The 23,221-nt window shown below is 31.6% G+C and overlaps 1 protein-coding gene across 2 annotated transcripts; it reads left to right on the forward strand.

Moving 5' to 3' along the window:
- Positions 1–118: 118 nt before the first annotated feature.
- LOC106714340 (myosuppressin) lies at positions 119–23,000 on the forward strand. Of its 2 annotated transcripts, none has more exons than XM_014507364.2 (3): positions 119–181; positions 22,094–22,275; positions 22,565–23,000. In XM_014507364.2, exons 1-3 carry the CDS (start codon positions 171–173, stop codon positions 22,669–22,671), a joined length of 300 nt encoding a protein of 99 aa, XP_014362850.2. In that variant the 5' UTR covers positions 119–170; the 3' UTR covers positions 22,672–23,000. The 2 variants fall into 2 exon arrangements, with proteins under 2 accessions (XP_014362850.2, XP_014362851.1); XM_014507365.2 differs by having other exon boundaries at positions 22,580–22,948.
- The last annotated feature ends 221 nt before the right edge of the window (positions 23,001–23,221 follow it).

Here is a 23,221-nt window from a genome sequence, read left to right on the forward strand (position 1 = left end):
ATAGATTTTAATCAAGACATGGTCCCAAGGAGGCTGCATGCACTGGGCGTAGGGCGGGGTGGTTACGCGCCGCCCAAATATAAAGCCAGCCGCGCGTCCTCTACGGCATTCAGAGCTTCGTAGCCCGTCTTCGTAGCACCGTAGCACCGTAGCACCAGCAACTATCAGCAATGGCTTTTCGGTAAGTTTATTTTTTATTTTTTACATATTTTTAGGGAAACTCGTATATTTTTAAATGTTTTTTTTCACTATTAAAAAAGTTTAAAAATTTAAATTAAAAATTAATGAAATAATTTTGTGTTAAAGAATTTCCGAATACAAAATAAATTAGGAAAAATTGCTAGAAAATTAATGCAAAAAAAAAAATTGCTCTCGAATATTTAAAGTTGTTCGTAGTATTATATTATTCCAGTCATATTTTTCTTATTAATAGAAGATATGATTTTTCATGTCTTAAAAATCTTTTTTTGCGAAACATCCGCAAATCACAAATATTTAATAAAAACTACCTTTAGTAAGAATAAAATTTATAATTAAATGTATTGGAAAAACACTTTTTTCCTTTTAACTACATATTAAACAGTGTGATTCATAAAAATGTTGCTTTCGAAGTTAAATTTTGACATTAAAAGTGGGTTTCTACTGGCGGAGAAGAATTTTTAACTTCTCTCGCTGGAAAAAACATGTAAAATACAACATGAGTTTGAAGGAATTTTTCCTTGAAAACACAGTATTTAAACTTAAACTTTGCAAAACTACTAAAGTATAAAATGTTAGAATAATTGCAAAAATCACTTCCTTAAAATATACTTAGTAAATAAAATAACATATTGACCTTTACGACTTAGATGTGTTAACTTTTTCAATATCTTATACTATTCATGTGATGTTGTGAAACAAAATTCAGTTCAAAGTAGAATTGTTGTATAAAGGTTTCCAAACGAGTAAACTCCGACTTAGTTGTATTAAAAAAATTAGAAAATACGTCATTTTTAAAATACCAATTACATGTAAGATGATCTGAGTTGTCATTAATTTTAAATGTATTTTTAAATACGATAGATTTTTTTTTATTTAATCTTGTATCTAAAAAGTTTTTTCTTCATTAATGCAGAAATAATCGTTCCGTTATCACATATCTTACTAATATAAATGCGAATGTTTAGATGGATGGATGTTTATTTGAAGGTATCTCCAGAACGACTGATCTTCATGAAATTTGGCACAGATGTAGAACATTGTCTGAAAGAACACATAGCCTACTTATTACCTTTTTTTACGTGCGGACAGAGTCGCGGGCGACAGCTATTATTCTTTAAAACTCAAATATTCATAATTTCAATTGAAAATGTGCTGGCAGGTGCGGCAGCTAAACTTTCAATGTTCCAGATATTTTGTCGAAATTGAACAAAGTGAATATTTTGTATTGATATAAAATTAGCTAATTTAATTCTTTTAAACTTTCGTGACAAATAAACTAATTAAAAACGGCTACAATCACGTATGACATAATACGTGAGTATGGCCGTTTTTAATTATTTTAGGGTAACTAGGTTTACATTATTTCAACTATAATATTTTGAAAAAGATATTTAGCCTTAAGTTTTCATTATTTATGTGGTTCGAAATATTTAAACTTTATATTGGAACAAGGATAATCGTTGGATATATCTTTAAACTTTTGAGATCAGGATAGCGGCAAATGTGTAATGGTTAAAGTTGCGGTTAATAACATTATATATGTATAATGTTGTATCCATCCATTGTAACATTATTATCATAACTTAAATATGTAAAACAGACATGTTAATTTTGTAACTCCATACAAAAATTTCAGTTCAAAATTTTCAAAGTTTTTCCTTTTTAAAAATTATACTCGTTCTTTAGTTGAATCCATTACAAGTTGGCGTTGCCTCTAACTGTTGTTTAATAATTAAAATTTTAATTGGTCTCATCAGTATGCGCGAAAGGATAATAGTTACAACTTATGTACAGAAGAGAGAAGTAGATATGAAAAATATAATGAAAATATGTATTTACTTTTATTAAATGTTATTTTAGCAATGTTAATTAAATATTTATATACATATTTAAAATTAATTACATTAGAATGAAATTAATAATAATCTGAAATTTGCTTCATTTCTATTTTTATCTACCCTAATTAAAAAAAGGTCTTACAGTAATTTACTTAAGTGTTCTATGTATCGTTCTTCGTATAACTTTAACAACCTTAACGATTTTGAAAATTGAGGTTATAATCATACTAATATTATAAATGCGAAAGTTTGAATGGATGGATGTTTGTTACTACGTATCTCCAAAAGGGCTTAACGAATCTCGATGAAATTTAGCACAGATGTAGGACATAGTTTGTAAGAACAAATAGTCTATTGGCCAACCTTTTTTTAATTGCGCGTAGATGAAGTTGCACTCAAAATTTAGTATTAATATTTTTCACGAAATACTTTTTGACAACCCTAGCTCTACAAGATGTAAAGACCTGTTGCTTCGTGCATTGCCAAGCATCAATGATTTACAATGTGGCCGGAGTTTGGGTATTGAAATGTCCCGTTGAAAGCTGTTTTAACTTCTACTTATCATGTTATTGTCTGTTAGGATTTAAACAAACATAATTGTAGTTCGAAATAAAATTATTAATATAATTAAAGTTAATTAATTACATCTATGGTTATGTAATTAAGAACAATGATTTTTAAAATCGTTAAAAAAACCACGATGTTTTGTTCTGGTGGATCTCATATAACTTGTTACATCTTACTTCTTACTAATGTTATAAATGCGAATGTTTAGATGGATGGATGGATGGATGTATGTTTGTTATTATGTATCTCCAGACCAGCTAAAGTATCTCGAATTTAGTAAAGGTGAAGAACACATTCTGGAAGAACTACTAATTAAGTTTTTGTTTAATTCCGCGCGGACGGAGTCGCTGGCGACAGCTAGTAATCTATACGTATAGATGTAGTAAAATAAGAATGATATTTTTAATCTGTGATGTTTAACAAAAGTTTCGTGTAGAGTAAAATTTAAAAATAACAAAAGAGGAAAGTATATTTACTTTTTGAAGTGTAAAATCTTACCTTAACTTAGGCTGTAGGAATTTTTACGGCGCTTTCAAAGAGGTCGTTATTGCATACTTTACATTTCTAATCCTCGTTCATCTGTCAAACTGTTACAATTTCGTCGTTGTAAAATACTTTCGAATTTAAGCAGGTTATTCGAAATGTTAGCTTTTTAAATTCTATTCTGAACACACTATTAGCATAGTTTTCAATTTCCTTAAAAAGATAGAAAGTTTTTGAATTACTAACACACACAAACAAAAAATAAACAATTAAATAATGCCAGGTTACATATCTGGTTGTATATATTTTTATTATATAATATGTGAACATCACAAATCTTCATCATCACCTTATTATACATCTCCACTGATGTGCTCGGAGCCTACCCTAAGTTAGAGGTGACTAGGACATAGTCAACCACGCTGAGCGCGGGTTGATTTCACATATATCATTGAATTTCTTCTCAAATATGTGCAGGTTGCATCACGATGTTTTCCTTCACCGTAAGAACGTCTGAAAAATGTACATATATAAATCGAAAAACGAAAAACACATTTGTACATGGCGGGATTCGAACCCTGGACATGCAGATTGCAAGTCAAGTGCTTAACTCCTTAGCCCTCGACGCTTATGAACATAACAAGTGATTTATATCAAAATTATATGTTATCCTGCCCTACAAACTAGTTAATTTTGATATTAAAATATGAGACAATACCCTCCTTACGTTACACCTGATAACCTTTAACTTCGATTTAATTAGGTGTTGACGTCATTACGATATAAATAAACCAAATTATAAAGACCTTCACATTTCATATATCGTATATTTCAAAGTTTAATTCAATTTCTATCTTTATCTATTAATCGATTAATTAAAAGGCCTTATGGCATTCTTTTGGATAAACTTTTGGAAGAACTTTTCGTAATAATTTAAACTTTCATGTCTTCTCTCTCAAACTTACTATTAGATAACAATATGTACAAATATTATGGCAGTGAAAGTTTACAGTTATATAGTTTTTTTTTTCTAATATAAACTATATTTAGTTAATAGTAATAAATTATAAATAGTGTTTTAAAAATGATAATGATTTTAAACCAATTAAGGACGTATAGTAAGTTAAAGATGAGGATAAACTTGAAAAAGTGTTTTGAAAAAAAAACATGTAAAGATTCTTCTTCAAAAATGTAAAATATACATCAAAGGTTTTGATATTTGCATTTATAAATTAAAAAACTGAAATTTCGTAAGTTGTGTTAATATTATTCAGAATATTCTAATTAACAAAACTCACTCGTCCTAACCCTAAAAAAAAAACGAAAAAGATTTTTCTTTTTTTTTACGTTAAAGCGAAAATTATTCGACTACAATTATTTTGATAATAATTCAATATTATTTTACGAATAATACGTGTAATTACTATGTTTAAAATTATAACAAAAATGGAGTTACATCCATTTTTTATAATAATTATCTTTCGTTTAGAAATGATATTTATAGGTTGAATAGATTTTAAATTTTAATCACTTTCATCAAATCCAGTACTTTTAAAATTTATAATAGCTTCAGTATTTCACTTTTTAATTACATCAAATTACGATTTGCAAATAATTTTAAATTAACATCAATTTAGGGTTTATTTAGTTTTTCTAAATCTACAAGTTACATTCAACTCTTTACAGATACGAATTCTTTGACCGGAACACAGAACAAGCTTATATTAGTGTTAGCCTCTGTTACTGTGATTCTGTCCATACTGTTATAACGTTAATTTCATTTTACTCCACTGGGATGCTTGAAGTCTTGCTCCCCACAATTGGTTACCTCCTTTATAAACAAATGGACCATAAAATTTTAACGTATAAAGAGAAATATCAATTGAGAAATTTCTCGAATATTTGCCGTGCGCTATCGCAGGGGACTCCCCGAGGAAATCTTACCACGGATTGATTTCTAATGTGTGTTGAGGTTATATTGTTCCCAATCATTACTGATTACCTCATACATTTATACTAATGTTTAACTAAGAAAGGCCAAGATATAATAAGCAGTCATTACGAAATTAAAAATAACGTATTAAAACATTTTATTAATTGTAATTTAGAGTTTGTCTGTTTGTTTCAGTGATATTCAAAGCACTTTTACATAATTCATTGTTCTCTTATGTTCGTCGCCTTTGTCCTTAGATTTTTCATTCGCGGAATTAAATGAAATGATAAAAATACATTTAGTTGTTTCTCTTCAGTCTTTTCATGCACAACTAAGGTTTCATGTTTTATTTTTATACCAAAATGTCATTTTATAAGAGAGATAAGATTAATTAAATATTTTATTAAAATTAAAGTGGAATAGTTTTACTTCATCATCAGCTCACTATACGTCCCCACCGAGGGGCTCAGAGCCTACCCCAAGTTAGGGGTGACTAGGCCATAGTCAACCACGCTGGCCAAGTGCGGGTTGGTTGACTTCACACATATCATTGAATTTCTTCTCAGATATGTGCAGGTTGCATCACGATGTTTTCCTTCACCGTAAGAACGTCGGATAAATGTACATATGTAAATCGAAAATCGAAAAACACATGGGTACATGGCGGGATTCGAACCCAGGACCTGCAGATTGCAAGTCAAGTGCTTAACCCCTGAGCCACCGACGCTCCGATAGTTTTACTTGTACAAATTTAATTTGGCTTCAAAACATTTAACGTGTTTTGGTTGGATGTTAATAGTTTTCCTTGTAATTCGGTGACTTTACAAGTCAATGAAAACTGCCAAAACCGTGTTAATTACATCTTACATAACAGTGAGATGTGGTGACCAACTATATTATATGGAGAGAGACTGTCTCTAACATAATTTTGAGGTTTTAATCTATAATTTTTAAAGTTAAAATAAAAAAATAAATTCTTACTTCTTTTTTTAATCCCGAAAATAATTTGAATACAACAAAGAATTAATTTTCTTATTTCTTAATCACTAGATGCAGTAAATATAATTAGTAAAATTAGAGTTAATTAACAATTTAAAAAGTAACAAGTTTGGTAACAGCTAAAACGTTGTTAAAAGTCATTTCGCGCGCAAACCCAAAAACTGACAGTTGACAGTTGACGCGACGCCATGATGAATAGTTGTTGGCCGGTTTTATGCAACAGCACGACCACGTTCAGCCGCGTTAATTAACCAGTCCGCTAATTACTTAGCCCGGGAATAAATATGGAAATCATTCCAAATAAGATCGCTCTGGAACAGGCCATTAAGTAATTTAATTTAACCGAACTGTATTTTAAGTTCATATTACAAGCGTACGCTTTTGTAACGTTTCTTTTGTTTTCTGAATAATTTAACATATTATTTTAAATATATAAATTTTAACAAACTTATTTAGTAGTCCGAATGGAAATTTTAGATAGAATTGACTGAAAAATTATAGATCTAGGAAGACGAAAATCTGGCGCCCACCACATAGAGTGGGATTAGGGAGTAATGATTACATAGTCCGAGTTTACTTTTGTAGGACAGCTAGCCTTGCAGTCCGTTAGCGGCTTTGTGAATTTTGAATTTTTGAACATTATCTTCTATTACGTTGTTTTAGAACAAGTGTATACATATGTCAGGGTCTTGACAATTGACTGTCAATTGTTGTAAAGGCAATTGACATGTCTTGAGCGAGTTTTATCTGGAATTTACCAGAATGTGCGTGCAATGCCAGTCTAAAGAGATACGATTATGTCTCGACAAAGATTATAAAGATTGTCTGACTACCATTTGTTTTGATATCCATCTTTACACAGATCCTAATAAGATCTATTTAAAACTGACTTCTAACAACTTGTAATCATACTAATATTATAAATGGGAATGTTTAGATGGATGGATGGATGTTTGGTTGTTTGAAGGTATCTCCAGAACGGCTCAACGGATCTCGATTAAATTTGGCATAGATGTAGAACATAGTCTGGAAGACCACAAAGACTACTAATTAAGTTTTTTTTCACTCCGCGTGGACGGAGTCGCGGGCGACAGTTAGTTATTAACTTGCAATTTCCAGTTTTACCTTTAATACTATATTTATATTTAAATATTAATTCTAGATCTTATATTTTAATGTGTATTAAATTTAGCATAACATTAATTAGTTATCTAAACGTTATACCAAACTGGTTCATTCATTTTCAGATGTCACTTTGAAATGCAAATGCACGCGGCTGTTATGATTTGCGTCACTTTATTAAACGTAAAAGTGACCGAAACGAAACACGACGTGGTTTAAAGAGAACTCTAATTAGCATTTAAATAACGAGCGCTTTTTTTGTTATTTATTTATAATTATTTTGTACATTATCTGTCTTGTACTTTTGTTAAAATACTTACTTTCTTTTTAATTGTATTTGAAAGTCTTTGTACAAGTGGGTAAATATTAATGTTAATATTTCTAGGTCAAAGTTTTGTTTGTAAGAGAATACCAATTCATTATTAAATAGGACACCTCAACTGTTATCCTTAATTTTGTAAATCATAAAAAATTTTTTGGAAACCAACTTCTTATATATAAAACTAGCTTTTACCCGCGACTCCATCCGCGCGGAATAAAAAAAATTAGAAAACGGGGTAAAAATTATCCTATGTCCTATTCCTGGTTCTAAGCTACCTGCCCACCAATTTTCAGTCAAATCGATTCAGCCGTTCTTGAGTTATAAATAGTGTAACTAACACGACTTTCCTTTATATATTCTCGTGTCACGGGATTCGAACTTGAACTCCTCCGAAACGGCTTGACCGATTCTCATGAAATTTTGGGAGCATATTCAGTAGGTCTGAGAATAGGCCAACATCTACTTTTCATAACACCCCCCCCCCCCCCCCATTTAGTTTTTTTTTTAACTGCGCGCGGACGGAGTCCCGGGCGACAGCTAGTATTCTTATATCAATATTAGTTATTCATGTTACATGCATAAGCCGTGTATTAACAAATGGATTACTTATTACACAACAATTTCAAGATTCAAGTATCGAAAAGACATTTTTCATTTGTTATTTTCATTCAAATACAATTTTATTTTAATGCCTCCATTTAAATGTTTATTAATAAAAACTGTTTACAGTTGTTGAGAAAAATCACTTTGTAAGTGACTACAAGAGCGAGGCTTTATTGATTTCTGGTGTAACTTCAGTCCGGTCACGCGTCGATCTGTCACAATCATTAGGTTTATTGCCTCAGGTGGGCCTTAAATTGCAGCGCGGATCTTTGGGTATTTGTTACTTGTGACGTCACGTTGACTCATTTTAACTAAGGTATTCAATAAAAGTTTAAACATTAATAGATACTAACTGTCGCCCGCGACTATGTCCGCGTGAAATAAAAAAAAAAAACATAATAAGTTACCTATGTGTTCTTCCAGACTGTAAACTACATCTATGCCAAATTTCATCGAGATCCGTAGAACCGTTCTGGAGATATCTTCAAACAAACATCCATCCATCCATCCAAACATTCGCATTTATAATATTAGTATGTATGATCTTGCTTATTTTCAAATAGACAAGGATAATATTTGTGTCAATGTGTGTCAATGTTTCGGCAATGTGAATTTAAAGCAAAGTGTAAACAAGGTTAAATATATGTTCAGATAGGGTTGCCAGGACGCAAACCTACTTACTAACCGGACAGACCAGCCAGTTTGGCCGGACATTTGGATAGAAAGATCGGACACCATATATATCTGAGTATTAATAGTATAATACAATCTCGTTTAGGAAATGTAAAAAACCTAACAAAAGCCGGACAACTCGGACACCGTTTATTTTAGCCGGACTCTATGTTCAGATATAATGTGTTTCCATAAAATATAGCTACGTGATGATATAACTACGTTATGTTTTGAGTATCATAAATGAATATTTAAACACTCGAAAAACTAGTTTATACATTAACAGAAATAACAAAAATGTTGAAGAAACATTATTTGATTATAACTTAGTTCCTTTCTATTGTACTTTGGACTTTTCAGTGATGAGAGATATTGCGTTACAATATTTTTAATGAATTCTCAAATTTCATAAACAACGTGACTAGAGAATTGCTTGTTTTAATTTATTTTTCATAACTTTACAAATTTTACGTTTCTTTCTTTTTTACGTTTTTTTTAATATTTACTTTATTTTGGTTTAAGTAATATATCCAATATGAAACGTTTCTTAATTAATACTTTCAATACCAATTCAAATTGTTGTAATTTAATAACCTAACACTAAGTAATGTGATATTTAAAAGATCACAAGATACTAAACTTGAATAATTAAAAGTTTATAATATTACTTGCGTAGAGCGTCGAACGCTCAGGGGTTAAGCACTTGACTTGCAATCTTCTTGTTTTGGGTCTTGGGTTTCAAATCCCGACATGTACCAATCTGTTTTTCGATTTCCGATTTACATATGTACATTTATCTGACGTTCCTACGGTGAAGGAAAACATCGTGATACTACCTGCACATATCTGAGAAATTCAATGATATGTGTTAAGTCAACCAACCCGCAGTGGGCCAGCGTGGTTAGTTAGCTAGTCACCCATAACTTGAGGTAGGCTCCGACCCCCTCAGTGGGGACGTATAGTGAGCTGATGTTGATGAATACTACTAGCGAACAGCTCCGACTTCGCACGGCTAACCGCACTATTTACTAATCAGTCTAGTTATTTCGCATTTAATACCGAATTAAGAACGAAAAAGAAAACATCAAACTTTTTGCTAGGAATTGTTTCCTACATTATGTTAAAGATTGACGAAACAAATGAAAGCGCATATTTATTTATTGAATATGAATTCATAGTTCATTAGGATTATTTTTGGCATTCACTTGTTCCGTATGTTAAATACAGATATTTCACAGATATGTAAAAGAGTGCAACTCTTCCACATTTCGGAAATGTTCATTACGTGATAAGTAAATCTTGTGTGTCTCAATTTGTTCCGACAGGTGGCGCGCCCGAGGTCTCATATTGTCGGAATCCTCCCCTCGCATGCCTCGGCTCAGTGATTTACCATTTACCAAAAGAAGCCGTTTTAGCGCGACCTTTTGTGTTCCCTTTTCCTGGAACGAAACACGTCTTAAGGCATATTGGCTTTATCAAAAGATGAGTTTCTTATGTGACGAAATATTTTTACAGAACTACAATAAATAGAAATGAAAACTGACAAAACACCTATGTAACTCTATTTGTATTGTAAACACACTTGTAACAAAACTGTACCTATGTAACTTTGAATGGTTATGACGTCACTCAAACTCAACGTGTGTGGCCTTGCCTTAGTTCGAGATTTCTCACAGATCTTTCAAATATTTACCCGACTAATATCAATCAGGACAAAACTAAAGTGTTAAGTAACTTTCATTCAGTTATTTGACCAAAAAGAAACTGTTTCTTTCACTTTAATCTATAAAAATATTATAAAGAGAAGAGATTTGTTTGCATTGAATAGGCTTAGAAACTACTTAACCGATTTGAAAAAAATGTTTCATTGTTGGAAAGCTACATCCTGGGTGACATAGGCTATATTACAGATATCCAATCCCTTAATAAATTTAAAAAAAAATTTAGACTACATTAATTACGCCTTTTTTTTAATGTTCGTTATATGTCACTTGTCAATCTCATGTGGCGTGTATCCGAACTGAAATTAATCGTCATTTGAAAGAAGACGCTTCCCGCGCTATTTTACAAGCTCGTGTTAAAAGATGTAGGTCGTCGCCCCGTCGGTATATTATTCATATCTCATTATTAATAAAGTAATAAACCTACCAAAATGTATTTACCCTTAACGTATATAAAGATAACATATATTTTTTCATCTTGTCTCACATTTTCACACGCGAACTACTTATTACAATTTTATACTACAAGTTATTTTGTTGTTACGTAATGGTTGTTGCGTTGTAGTTTTGAATTATTTTATTTATTATTTATTTATTTAACTTCACTTATGATATGTACAATATAAACATATTTTACTTGATTGATGACTTAAATGAAAAGAATAATTAATATTTTACTTTATTTAAATGAAAAGAAAGATTCTTCAAAAACAAAACAAGTTAACATTTTAAATTATCCTGAAGATATTAGGTTACTAAAAATATTTTCGTTATTAAACTTAAATATAAGCCAAATTAAATTGTAATTCGAAATTGTAAAAATAATAATACCTAAAATTAACTCCGTCATCTTGTAGTATTTAAATTTACATTCATAAATTGAAATTCAACCTGGCGTGAAATATTTAACATCTGTTGCCCGAACGCCTCATAATTTTTTTTAAATATATTTTCATTTTTTATTTTATTATTTTCATTTAATATCGGTATTGCTATAGAAAGTTGGCTATTTTTTAAACACAAATTTAACTGAAATGAATTTCTTTAAAAGATATCTACACATATATAGTGAAGATTATTTTATTCGTGTAGGTAACCTAGTCCCGAAAAAGTGAACAACGGTGTTACCAGTTTCTTTGTGCATTTTCACTAGAAGAAAAAACTTTTCTTCGTACAAAAGTGCATTCATCATACGATACGATGTCACTAAAACATTTAACACAGTAATTAATGTGTAATAATGTATAATCCCGGTCGATGTCGGCCACGGCGACTGTCTTCAACTCTGGTTTTGACGGTGTGCTCGCATGTGGCTTATGTAGCCAATTTTGTTTGCAAAAATTCTCAGTAATTAAACATAATTCATATATTGTTATATCAATAATCATAGAATAATCATATTGTTTCTACAGTTATTATTAAATAAAAAAAAAGAAAAATAAGTGATTCATATTTAATTATAATAGATTTATTCATCGTTCGCCCTTATATTAATATTCATAATTTATAAAGGACTAGATTAAACATTTCTTCGTTTGAATTTAACTTTATAAATATATGAATTATTTCTCTCTACCATTATTTAAAAACTACTGGACTGTTTTTTTTAACTCTTTAACTTTTACAAATATATGTTATTCTAAAGAAGCACAATCATTGAAATAAAAGCACTAATAGACCAATAGTTTTAAACACGGAATACCGATCACGCGGTCGTGGGTTCGAATCCAGCCTTACCGCCGATAACAATATCCTAAAGCTTAGAGGTAGCCATTTTATCAAAATTAAAAATATATATATATTTCGAATCATTTAAGTCACTAAACGGTCAAAGAATAGAAGTTCAAAATCTTGAAGACATCATCCTTATTTTTTTTGCAATATACTTATTTTCGACTTTCTAAGTGCCTTCTATTCGATAATTTCTCACGTCATCTCTTAGTACGTCGTCTTCATATTTTATCTTAATATTATATATTCATATGTCAGTGTTGATATATTATGCAAGAATTTCATACGCGCTATAAAGGTGTGGGTACACGTATTATCCTTTATGCATCAGATATAGCGAGTAGAGATATATAATATGTATATAATAGAGACGAAAAGATAATGATGTATGACTTGTACTCGTCAAATAAGCTTTTTATAAATGACACGTTACGTACCAAAGCAATAAACGAACTTTTCTTTGAGAGAATCTTTCAGAAGGTCTATCACGAATTGCGATATCTGTTTTCGTGACATCAATGACAAAATGTGTTAAAATTTGTATGAAGGTTGTTATACGTTACGCTAGATGACGTACAAATCTAATACAAATTTTGTAGATTATGTTATAAATATTTTCTAGCATTCCTGATAGGACCACAGTACTTTAGTTCCGGTGCGTTCTTTGGAGAACACGGAACAATCTTCTTATTACACTTGAGTCTGACCATCGAGGAGGTTTTAGTGGTTCAAATCCCAAAAACAGTCTTCCCCTGAAAACAGAATATCTTTGGAAGATTTCTTACCCCAACACCAAAAACAAGAAACTTTTTATTGATTTAAAAAAATCCAGATCTGTTCTCTGTGAAGGTGCCGAGAATTTCAAATACCCAATAGTGACCAGTCATTTTTAGCTAGATTATCATCAGTTTTACATAGATAAATGGTTATAACTAATTTAGATTTATACACAAATTGTTAAATACATAATTTTAGTAATATTCCTTCCATAAACACATCGATAATAATCGGCCTAATAGTTGTGTCTATTCCCGGTCAATTAGTAGCAAAGTTGTCTACAAGTCATGACCCTAACGTGTTGACTCACTGATAGAGTCAAATTGGGGGCAATAATGCATTCCATGTCATCTGATACGTATGTGAAAGAAGTTACATATTGACTATTGAATGCTATTATCTATATACTAGCTTTTACCCGCGACTCCGTCCGCGCGGAATAAAAAAATAGAAAACGGGGTAAAAATTCTATGTCCCTTTCCTGGTTCAAAGCTACCTGCTCACCAATTTTCAGTCAAATCGATTCAGTCGTTCTGAGTTATAAATAGTGTAACTAACACGACTTTCTTCTATCTATATATATAAAAGAAAGTCGTGTTAGTTACACTATTTATTACTCAAGATCGGTCGAACCGATTTAGCTGAAAATTGATGGGGAGGTAGCTTAGAACTAGGAACTTTTTTATCTTGTGTGCATTCTCTTTATTCCGCGTGGACGAAGTCGCGGGTAAAAGCTAGTTGTTTATAAATCACGTTAATCATTATCAGATCAGATTTTTGTCTTGTCCTTCAGTTACTTTTTGTTAAACAAGGTGTTAAGGGTATTCGAAATCTATGTCAAGCGAGAGAGGTGTTACAAGTCCGCGTCGAATAAAAGTCCGTGGTTTCTACCTACCCCTCTAGTTTACTAATATACGTTGTGTTGCTTTTGATGTCTAAAATTTTAATAAAAGTACTTTAAAAGTAGTAAGCTAATCTTATATAGATGGCGCTGTGTTTCGTATTTCGTGCAAATTAAATAGTTCCCAGAAGATGGAACGTCGCAGCGTTTTGTTACCAAAACTACTGTAATTTGGAAGTGCCTCTAATTCCTACCTTTAGTTTGTAGTGAACGGACTTGTAATTAAATGAACAAAGGATTAGAACACAAAATGTGTATACTTTTTTACGTCTTATTTATAACGTAGATAAGATTCTACTAATCTTACTTCTTACTAATATTATAAATGCGAATGTTTAGATGCATGGTTAAATGTATGTTTGTTACAAGGTATCTCCAGAATGACTTGCCAGGCATCCGTATAAAGCCTACATAGGTAGGCTTTTTGATTGCGTGTCCGGCCAAAATAAACGGTTTTCCGGCTTTTGTTAGGCTTTTTACGTATCCAAAACGAGAGAGTACCTATTAATACTGAGACAAAATCCTAAATGATTTAGGTTGTCTGACCTTTCTACCCAAATATCCGGCCAAACTGGCTGGTCTGTTCGGCTAGTAGATTTAGCGATCTGGCAACCCTAATTGCATAGATCTCGATGAAATTTGGCATAAATTCCGGTCGGACGAAGTTGCGGGCAAAATATAGTATAATCTAAACCTCAAAATGTCTTAGAGTATTGGAAATCTTAAATGTAAAGACGTATAAATTACAAGATAATTTAAGAGTATTGCAAATTTTGTAAAAAAAGGTTAATTCTAACTGCAAACATTTCCATATTTTTTGATGATATTTTGTTACAAATTCTCTAATTACGCAATAGTTATAATCAAAGTTCATGTTATGTGTCGCCACCTGCCGGGAAAAGATAACTACCATTTAGTTACTCACTGCTAAGAACGACTGCACAAAAAATGTAGCTTTCACGATAATAGTGATGTGAAAATATTTAATTAAAAAATATATCGATTTTAAAAATCAATATTGCCAACATTATTGGGTTATATGTTGTCATTTAAAGACGGAAATTTAATACTGTAACTTATTTGTTTCCAGTATGAACACGTTAGTGAATTCTGATGTACTTATTTCATGCATTAAATTCTATTTATTTTTATTTTAAGTGATTCATTGTTAACGCAGCAAATTAATTTGCTTAGGGTATTAAGCTTCACCAACCCGCACTTGGCCAGCGTAGTTGACTATGGTCTTGTCACCCCTAAATTAGGGTAGGCTCCAAACCCTTCGGTGAGGACGTATAGTGCTGCTAGCTGATGATGAGTATTAAGCTCTTTACCAAATATTTTCTATTACACAACTCAAAGTTAATCTATATGAATTGCAATCACTTAAATAATTCTAGTATAATGACTATAAAAAGCTCTTGTTAGGACGTTGTTCTATCTCTATTGCTTTTAATTGATAAGAGTAGAACAAGTGGCTATCACATTTTATAAACGCCTGATGCACTTAAGTTCAAATTAATGCGTGATGTTTGCTCAATTGGATCATGATGCTCTAAACATAGTTCAAATATTATCTTATAGGCTAACTAATGCATTAATGTGTAAGGAATTTAAACTTTAATTTCTAATGAATAAAATACAATTTCGTTTTTAAATATCCAAAGTAGTATCTTTAAATTTGCCGAGTGGTAGTGCTCTTTGTTCGGGTCTTATTTATGTTCTATAGAGTCTAAATTTCATTGGATTTAATTTTGTCTTGACTATAAAGCTTAAGAATAATGGTAGAGCAGAGTGCAGTGCGTGATGTGAGCTGATTGCGTGCCAATTTGCACGTACACGTCCTATAATGACGCGCGTGCCAAATAATGTCGATGTTAGTTATGTTCAAATAAAATTAATTATAATAAAATTTCAAAACAACTATAGAAGGTGAAAAATAAAGTCGTTAATCATATGACTTTGGGAAGAAAGGTTTGATCTATTTGATCATTTCTAAAGAACTCTTTGAAATAATTTTTACGCAATTGATGTCTCCACATTCGAATTTTATCTAATTTGTGTTTTCGGATGATAGTGATAGTTAATATAACTTATTCTAAAACTTTTAAAGAGAATATCTAATACGAGTATATAAAATTCTCGTGTCACAGTTTTCGTCACCGTACTCCTCTGAAACGGCTTGACCGATTCTCATGAAATTTTGTGAGCATATTCAGTAGGTCTGAGAATCGGCCAACATCTATTTTTAATTATTTTTTTTAACTGCGCGCGGACGGAGTCGCGGGCGACAGCTAGTAATATATAAATTATAAACAACGACACTTCACACGCATACCAAGATCCATTATAACGTTTATACACATCGATAACGGAGTACATCACTAAAATCTCTGCACCGCAACTGTCTTCTGATAAATTGCCGCGGACCCTACGGCGCAGCCAGTTACTCTCGGATACACACGCGTTGCACTCCAACTCATCGATATAAAATATCGATAAATTTAAAAATACCATTAACAGCACTATTTTCGGGAACAAAAATCTATCATTCTATCCTTTCATAGTCAATTTAATGGTTTAGTTTTAGGTGAAAAATGAAAAATTTAAAGTGTTCATCTTATAAATTAATTTCAACTGTGTATATAAAGGATATTATTTATTAATGAAGGATTATAAGTAAGTAATAAATTCATATATTTATGTAAGTATTTTTATATATTTTATTTAGCAAGTTCAATTTTAAAATAGCTTCGGTATTACCTTTATTAATATTTCTATAGAAATGTGAAGTGAAATCATATCAAAATATTTTTTTTTTCTAAAGAAATCGTCCTCAAAATATTTCCTTCACGAAATGAGGACATCTTTTTGTTTAGCTTTGTTTGCATTCTGATCGTAAACAAGAGAACATACAAGCTTTTTATAGAACAAAGATAATGTATGAATTATTATTGTATGATTAAGAAGTCGTGTCGGATAACGTTTTGTTTGTTTATTACATTTATAGATATTTAATATATGTATATGTAATATATACGACTTACGATACTTGCGACAAATGCCGAAAGCTTTTTGGTAACAAACATCTTACTAATGTTATAAATGCGAATGTTTGGATGGATGGATTGATGAGATGGATGTTTGTTTTTGGATCTCCAGAACGTCTCAACAGATCTCGATGAAATTTGGCATAAATGTAGACCATAGTCCGGAAGAACACTTAAGCCACTTGTTATGTATATTTTTAAATCCGCGCGGACGGAGTCGCGGACAGCTAGTATGGTGAATATTTATAGATTTACATTTCAAATATATTTTTCCTTCCGTCAAGATATGAATCTGTTGTATTGATAATGAGTAACTAATAGACTATAGTGGTGTTTATTTTTTAATACAATCTGTTATTGAAATAAGTAAAATTGATTATGAAATAAGAGATAATAGACTTTTGTTTATTATGCAATAATTTCTTAATGAATCACACTTCATTTACTATAACTGAGTGGTTAGAATGTTCATCTTTCTGGCAGATAGTCGTATTATTTTAACCGTACTAACTACCACACTCAAGTTCATCAGTTCTAAAACATTTGCTTTGTTCAAATTTCTGATTCTTGAAACCCCAATTAAAAACTGTGAGTGTGATAGTTAGCCAACTATAATTAAATGTTTTGTATACTTAAATGTATCTTTCAATATCATTAACTAAATTATAGATGACCGTTTAATAAATAAGAGAATTAAATATAAAAATCTTACGTAAAAAATCGTATAACTCTGCGTGTACCTGTTTGAGTCATCACCAAAAAATCCAATCACTCATAAGAATCTTAGAATAGGTCCTGATGACCCAGATGAGAAAATAACGCGTCATATCTTTCGGTATTTAATCGTCACACTATCGTCGGTTGCATTTAAAATTACTCTGAGAACGACATCGTAAGGTATTCTAAGAATACTAAACTATGGTACAAAATTTAAAATGCTTTAAATATTTCACAGAATATTTGCAAACTATTTTATAATTCTAATATTTTGTTGTCTCTGTTTTTTTTTACAAAGTTAATGAGAACGATTTTAATATGTTTTTATATAAATATTTTAGTTATTTAGTTTATGAGAACAAAAGTTCCTATGTCCGTCTCCTAGTTCTAGTTCTAAGGGAGGTACCCCATCAATTTTCAGCTAAATCAGTTCGACCGATCTTTAGTTATAAATAGTGTAACTAACACGACTTTCTTTTATATATATATAGATAGATAGATTTAACATTACCAGCAAAAAGCACAATTTGATAATAATCGTAATACTTTTCGAACTGCAATTATTACATCATATTCCATCCAGTCCAGTTAAATTTTAAACGTCAAATTGAACTTCTTTATAATGAAATACTTGGAAAAAGTAGTGGTTACAGCGAGGTCTCGGGTTCAAATACCTCAAATTAGCGAATCATTAAGGTCCCCTCATTACCCCAGGCGGTTTTGGTCCGCCAAAAAACACAGGACCTGTTCCTGCGTCACGATTTTCGTTTTGCACTACATACATACATAGTCGTATATTAATACACTTTTAATGTATAACTACGCTTTAATTATGATCAACTAGCTTTTACCCGCGACTCCGTCCGCGCGGAATAAAAAAAATGCACACAAGATAAAAAAAGTTCCTATGTCCGTCTCCTAGTTCTAAGCCACCTCCCCATAAATTTTCAGCTAAACCAGTTCGACCGATCTTGAGTTATAAATAGTGAAACGAACACGACTTTCTTTTATATATAAGATAGACATGTAATATTACAAATGTTACATGTGAGAATATAAACGATTTTGTAAATAAACTAAGCTGTCGCCCACGACTCCGTCCGCGCAGAATTATTAAAGAAAACGTAATAAGTAGTCTATGTGTTCTTCCAGACTATGTTCTACATCAAGATCCGTTGTGCTATTCCGGAGATACCTTCAAACAAACATCCATCCATCTAAACTTTCACATTTATAATATTAGTAAGATTGCACAACTTACAGCTACTCACGTAAGCTACCTTCCACTAAAAGTTCTATCAACACATCAGTCAGACAGACAAGTAACTCAAATATATACATCATGTTCGCGAAATATGATTTTTATCGGTATTACAAACAGACACTACAATTTTATTAATTTTATAGATATAGGGGGTATAGAAAGCGAATTTAAAGTACCTATTTGCCTGTCTATTTTTGCATCGCTGAAAAATTCGGACTTAAACATATAACCAAGTGCATAATTTTTGTGTATAATTTTGATTTTTTCTTGTTCTTTATTCTTTGAGACAGCGTTCTTTATTCTTTGTCTGGAACTTCCCATGACTATGCTTCGGTCAATACGTTTATTTACAAAATGCCGTACAAAACTTCGCATGAGAAGTCCCCATAAAATTACGTGGCTCATAATATAAATAAACCACTTTGATGCTTCTTTCACCTCTTACAGATTTACTCTGTCAAGTATTAGTCAGTAAGTCAAGGTCAAGAATGAATGCGTGATGTTTCTCTGTTGCAACCTTTTTTGCACAACAATCTTAAACAACGCGTCAGTTCATACCTCTTTAAATTCATTTGTAGGATATGTAATCCCGAAACTAAGAAACATAATACGAAATCAAACCCTTATTATTATAATTTTAAGTATGCAGGACATGCTTCACAGGTGAAAAGAGAATGTTTCGATGTATGGATGGATGTTTGTTATTTGGTATCTCCAAAACAGCTAAACGGATCTCGATGAAAAGGTTCCTATAGAATGATTCTCATACAAAAAAAGCAAAACAAAATTTAAATTAATGGTAAGAAGAATAAAATAATGTAAAAGAAAAATTAGACTCATTAAAATTGTCTGTTATTAGGATGATTGTTTGTTCCTGTAAATAATGGGCGTGATAATTTTATTCTACTGTTTGTTAAACAAGTTATGGAAAGTCGGCTTTAATGTTTATTATTATTTACATTATGTTTTCGGCATCTTTCATAGTAATCTGTCAACATTGAAAGCCTAAGTTGTCGGAACGCGCGCGGATGAAATTAAGTGAAGCGGCATACAAAACTTGTAGAGCGGTCTTTGTGAGATTACGAGGCTTTTATAATGGCCTGTTTGTGTCGTGGATTACGACTCATCTCTATGCAAGCGACGTCAAAGATATTTGAGATGAATGAATTTTATATGAAACAAACTTTATGATGTTATGAAAAGCATAGACAAATTTACAACTTTTGTTTTTTAACATTATTACTTTTCTTTCAACTTATATTTAAAGCCATTATTTTTTTGTTCCCCAAAAAGGTTTCAAGTATGCTACTAATGCTTGAATGAAAATTTCCTAGTCTTATTTAATGTTAATCATTAAGTTAAATAAAATTTGATTTTTATCTTGGTTTAATCTTCACTTATAGTCGAAGTTCAATACATTCTAAGGTTGGATACTTATGGCGCAGTTATTTTCCATTCGGTCCGTCCCAAAAGTTTTACTATCAGTAAAATGTAAATCCTACCCTTGTTCGGGCGCGAACTATTTACTTGATAGCAACATTTGACAGTAGAATGTCGTTTTTATTGTCAATGTATGGAACCAATATGTTTGGACGTCTTGCGGTATTCCAATTATGTTGAGGTCACATTCAACCCACAAATACCAAAGTTTTGTTTTATTTTATTCAAGATTTATTGGGGGTTATACTTTGTAGGTGTCTGATAGGATAAATAAAAATAGTTTTTCCTTATCTAATTTATTTTAAATAATTTCTTTCTCTATTTTTATTAATTTCTTTTTTTAAATGGTTATACGACAACCTTTATTTGTATTAATTGCGTAATTTCTACTGGATGTTCCTGGAATCCTGGCAACTCCTCGTTGTTTTTTATTTAATGGATTTCAGGCAACTTTTATTATATAACTTCAAACGTCTCATTATTTTAAAATTAAATATTGTTAAAAATTCCAACTCCATCCGGCTTCGAACGAAATTGCTTTAAATTATCATCTCCATAACTTGCATCGCAAAATGGAACAAAACAATTGCCGTATTAAAGTATTTTTAAAGTTATCTATCTTAAATACGAATAATAAAATTCTATTGTAAAGGTATGTAATAAAAAAAAAACATTTTTTTGAACATGATGTTTGTTTATGTTATTTTTAACAAAAAAATTATTTTTTTTCTGCCTGTCTTTTATAATAACTATATCTACTAATAACTTTAGTTGTTTTTTTATCCGATGTGACGAAGTTGCGGGCAACCGCTAGTCTATTATATAGACCAACACATTACAGTTATACGTCAACGAATAATAAAAATGAATATAACATTTTACGGTTACATTGACAATTACAGTAAAAGAGAAATAAACTTCGTAAAGAATACAAATAAATTTTACACATAGCTCTATCATCCTTCATTGAACTACTCAGTGACAATTCTGAATTTACATAAACTTTACTAGCGAACAAATGACCTTCATTATCAAGATTTAAAAAATAAAACTTTTACAGATCATACTCATGAAATCGCGAATCTTTCTTGTTTTTACCACCAATTTTCAGCCAAATTAGTTCAAACGTTAAGTTATAAATAACTAGACTTTCTTCTATATATAGATTATATAAACCGTTCGGATACACATACCGTACGTGTATTATGAATACGTCATATGATAACATCACAAAGAAATGCGATTTGTAGATACCTTTGCCTCTTATCGTTACTTGTTAAACGAGAAATAAAATACACAAAGGTAAAGGAAAATTGTGTCCAGGATAGATCTCGACTACAGCTTTTATTGCGCATCCTATACGCGAATCGAATTAAATTTTAGTCTCTTAGAAAGATCGAGATATCTGATTTCGAGTTTTTTTTTTTAGTAAATATTGATAGAACTTTTTATGTCGAATCTATTACTATATTTTATCGATTAGTCATCAGAGTTAGAAAGTCATGAATTTAATTTGAACTTTATTTAATTATGGAAATCGATGGTAACTAATTAATAGAACTAGTCAGAATACCGGGATTTAATTGTATTACGATATAATACTATTGAGGCTGAGTCCACTTTAAAGCCTTAAAGACCTGCATATAAGACTACTTCAGTATGTGATCAGCTCGTATACATCTCCACCGAGGGGCTCGAGCGCACCCTAAGTAAGGTGTAACTTCGCTTAACAGTGCCTTTTTTAATTTTTAACAGCAAGGAATGGAGCGTAGTGGCGCTGTGCTTGGCACTGGTGGCGGCGGCGGCGGCAGCGCCAGCACAGCTGTGCGCCGGCGCAGCAGAGGACGACCCGCGAGCCGCGCGCTTCTGCCAAGCACTCAACACCTTCCTCGAGCTGTATGCAGAGGCAGCCGGCGAGCAGGTGCCCGAATACCAAGGTAAAACTTACCGCAGTACTCGTCTTCGTCAGCTTATATAGGTTCCAACCGAGGAGATCGAAGCCTACCGATGTTTAGGGTGAGGGTGTTTGTTTCTTCTTACCTAATGAGCAAATATTTGTTGCACTCAACCGACATAAAAGAAAATAATTATAACAATGTAGTCCTACCCATCATTTGCGACAGATACATAATTCATCCTTTATTGTTTCATATCTATCTTGCGTGTTTTTGTATTGTTGATGAGGAATGAAATTTAGTTTACCTGGTTAATTTTCCTAAATAACAGATAATATTCCTGCAGCTCTAGTCCGCGACTATCCTCAACTGCTCGACTCCGGCATGAAGAGGCAAGACGTGGTGCACTCGTTCCTGCGCTTCGGCCGCCGGCGCTGACCTGTCGGCCCGCTGCGCTACCCACCCCCAAACTAACCGCAACCGAAACGCAGCGACGATGCTTCAAATTGTTACTTTAACCGATTCGCATAAGTTGTACTTTGTCCAAAACTTTTTTTTTTAAAGTTCCTTGTAAGCTTAAATCTTAGAGCGACTATCCGAACGCGATTCTGTCAGAATGACATATCGCTGTCAAGATAGGACGTTAACCTCTCTCTTTAATGTTTTTTATAGAATAAATAAGTAGTTATATAATTATAAAATGTACTTACTGATTCAAGTATTAATAGTTATAAGAAATATTATATTATTGTTGTCAACATTTCGTCGCGTTTCGTTTGAAAAGCAAAAATATTTAATATTGTAATGTTTTAAATAAATACATATTTGTGACAAGCTGTTACATTTTTCATCTCTAACTACCTTCCTTTTGGCCTAATATTTTTTTAATCGAAATTTAAAAATAAACATGGTATTTAGTTATCAGGTCTTGAAGCCGATGATCATTTAATATTTGTTTCTAAATGGGTTATAGAAGAAAAAAACAAGA

Source organism: Papilio machaon, chromosome 18, assembly GCF_912999745.1.
Source record: "Papilio machaon chromosome 18, ilPapMach1.1, whole genome shotgun sequence".
NCBI classification, from domain to species: Eukaryota; Metazoa; Arthropoda; class Insecta; order Lepidoptera; family Papilionidae; genus Papilio; species Papilio machaon.

Bases quoted from the DNA above. Each gene is read 5' to 3' on its own strand.
- LOC106714340 (XM_014507364.2), top strand. The intron at 22,276-22,564 runs GTAAAACTTACC...CCTAAATAACAG, and splicing joins GCAGGTGCCCGAATACCAAG to ATAATATTCCTGCAGCTCTA.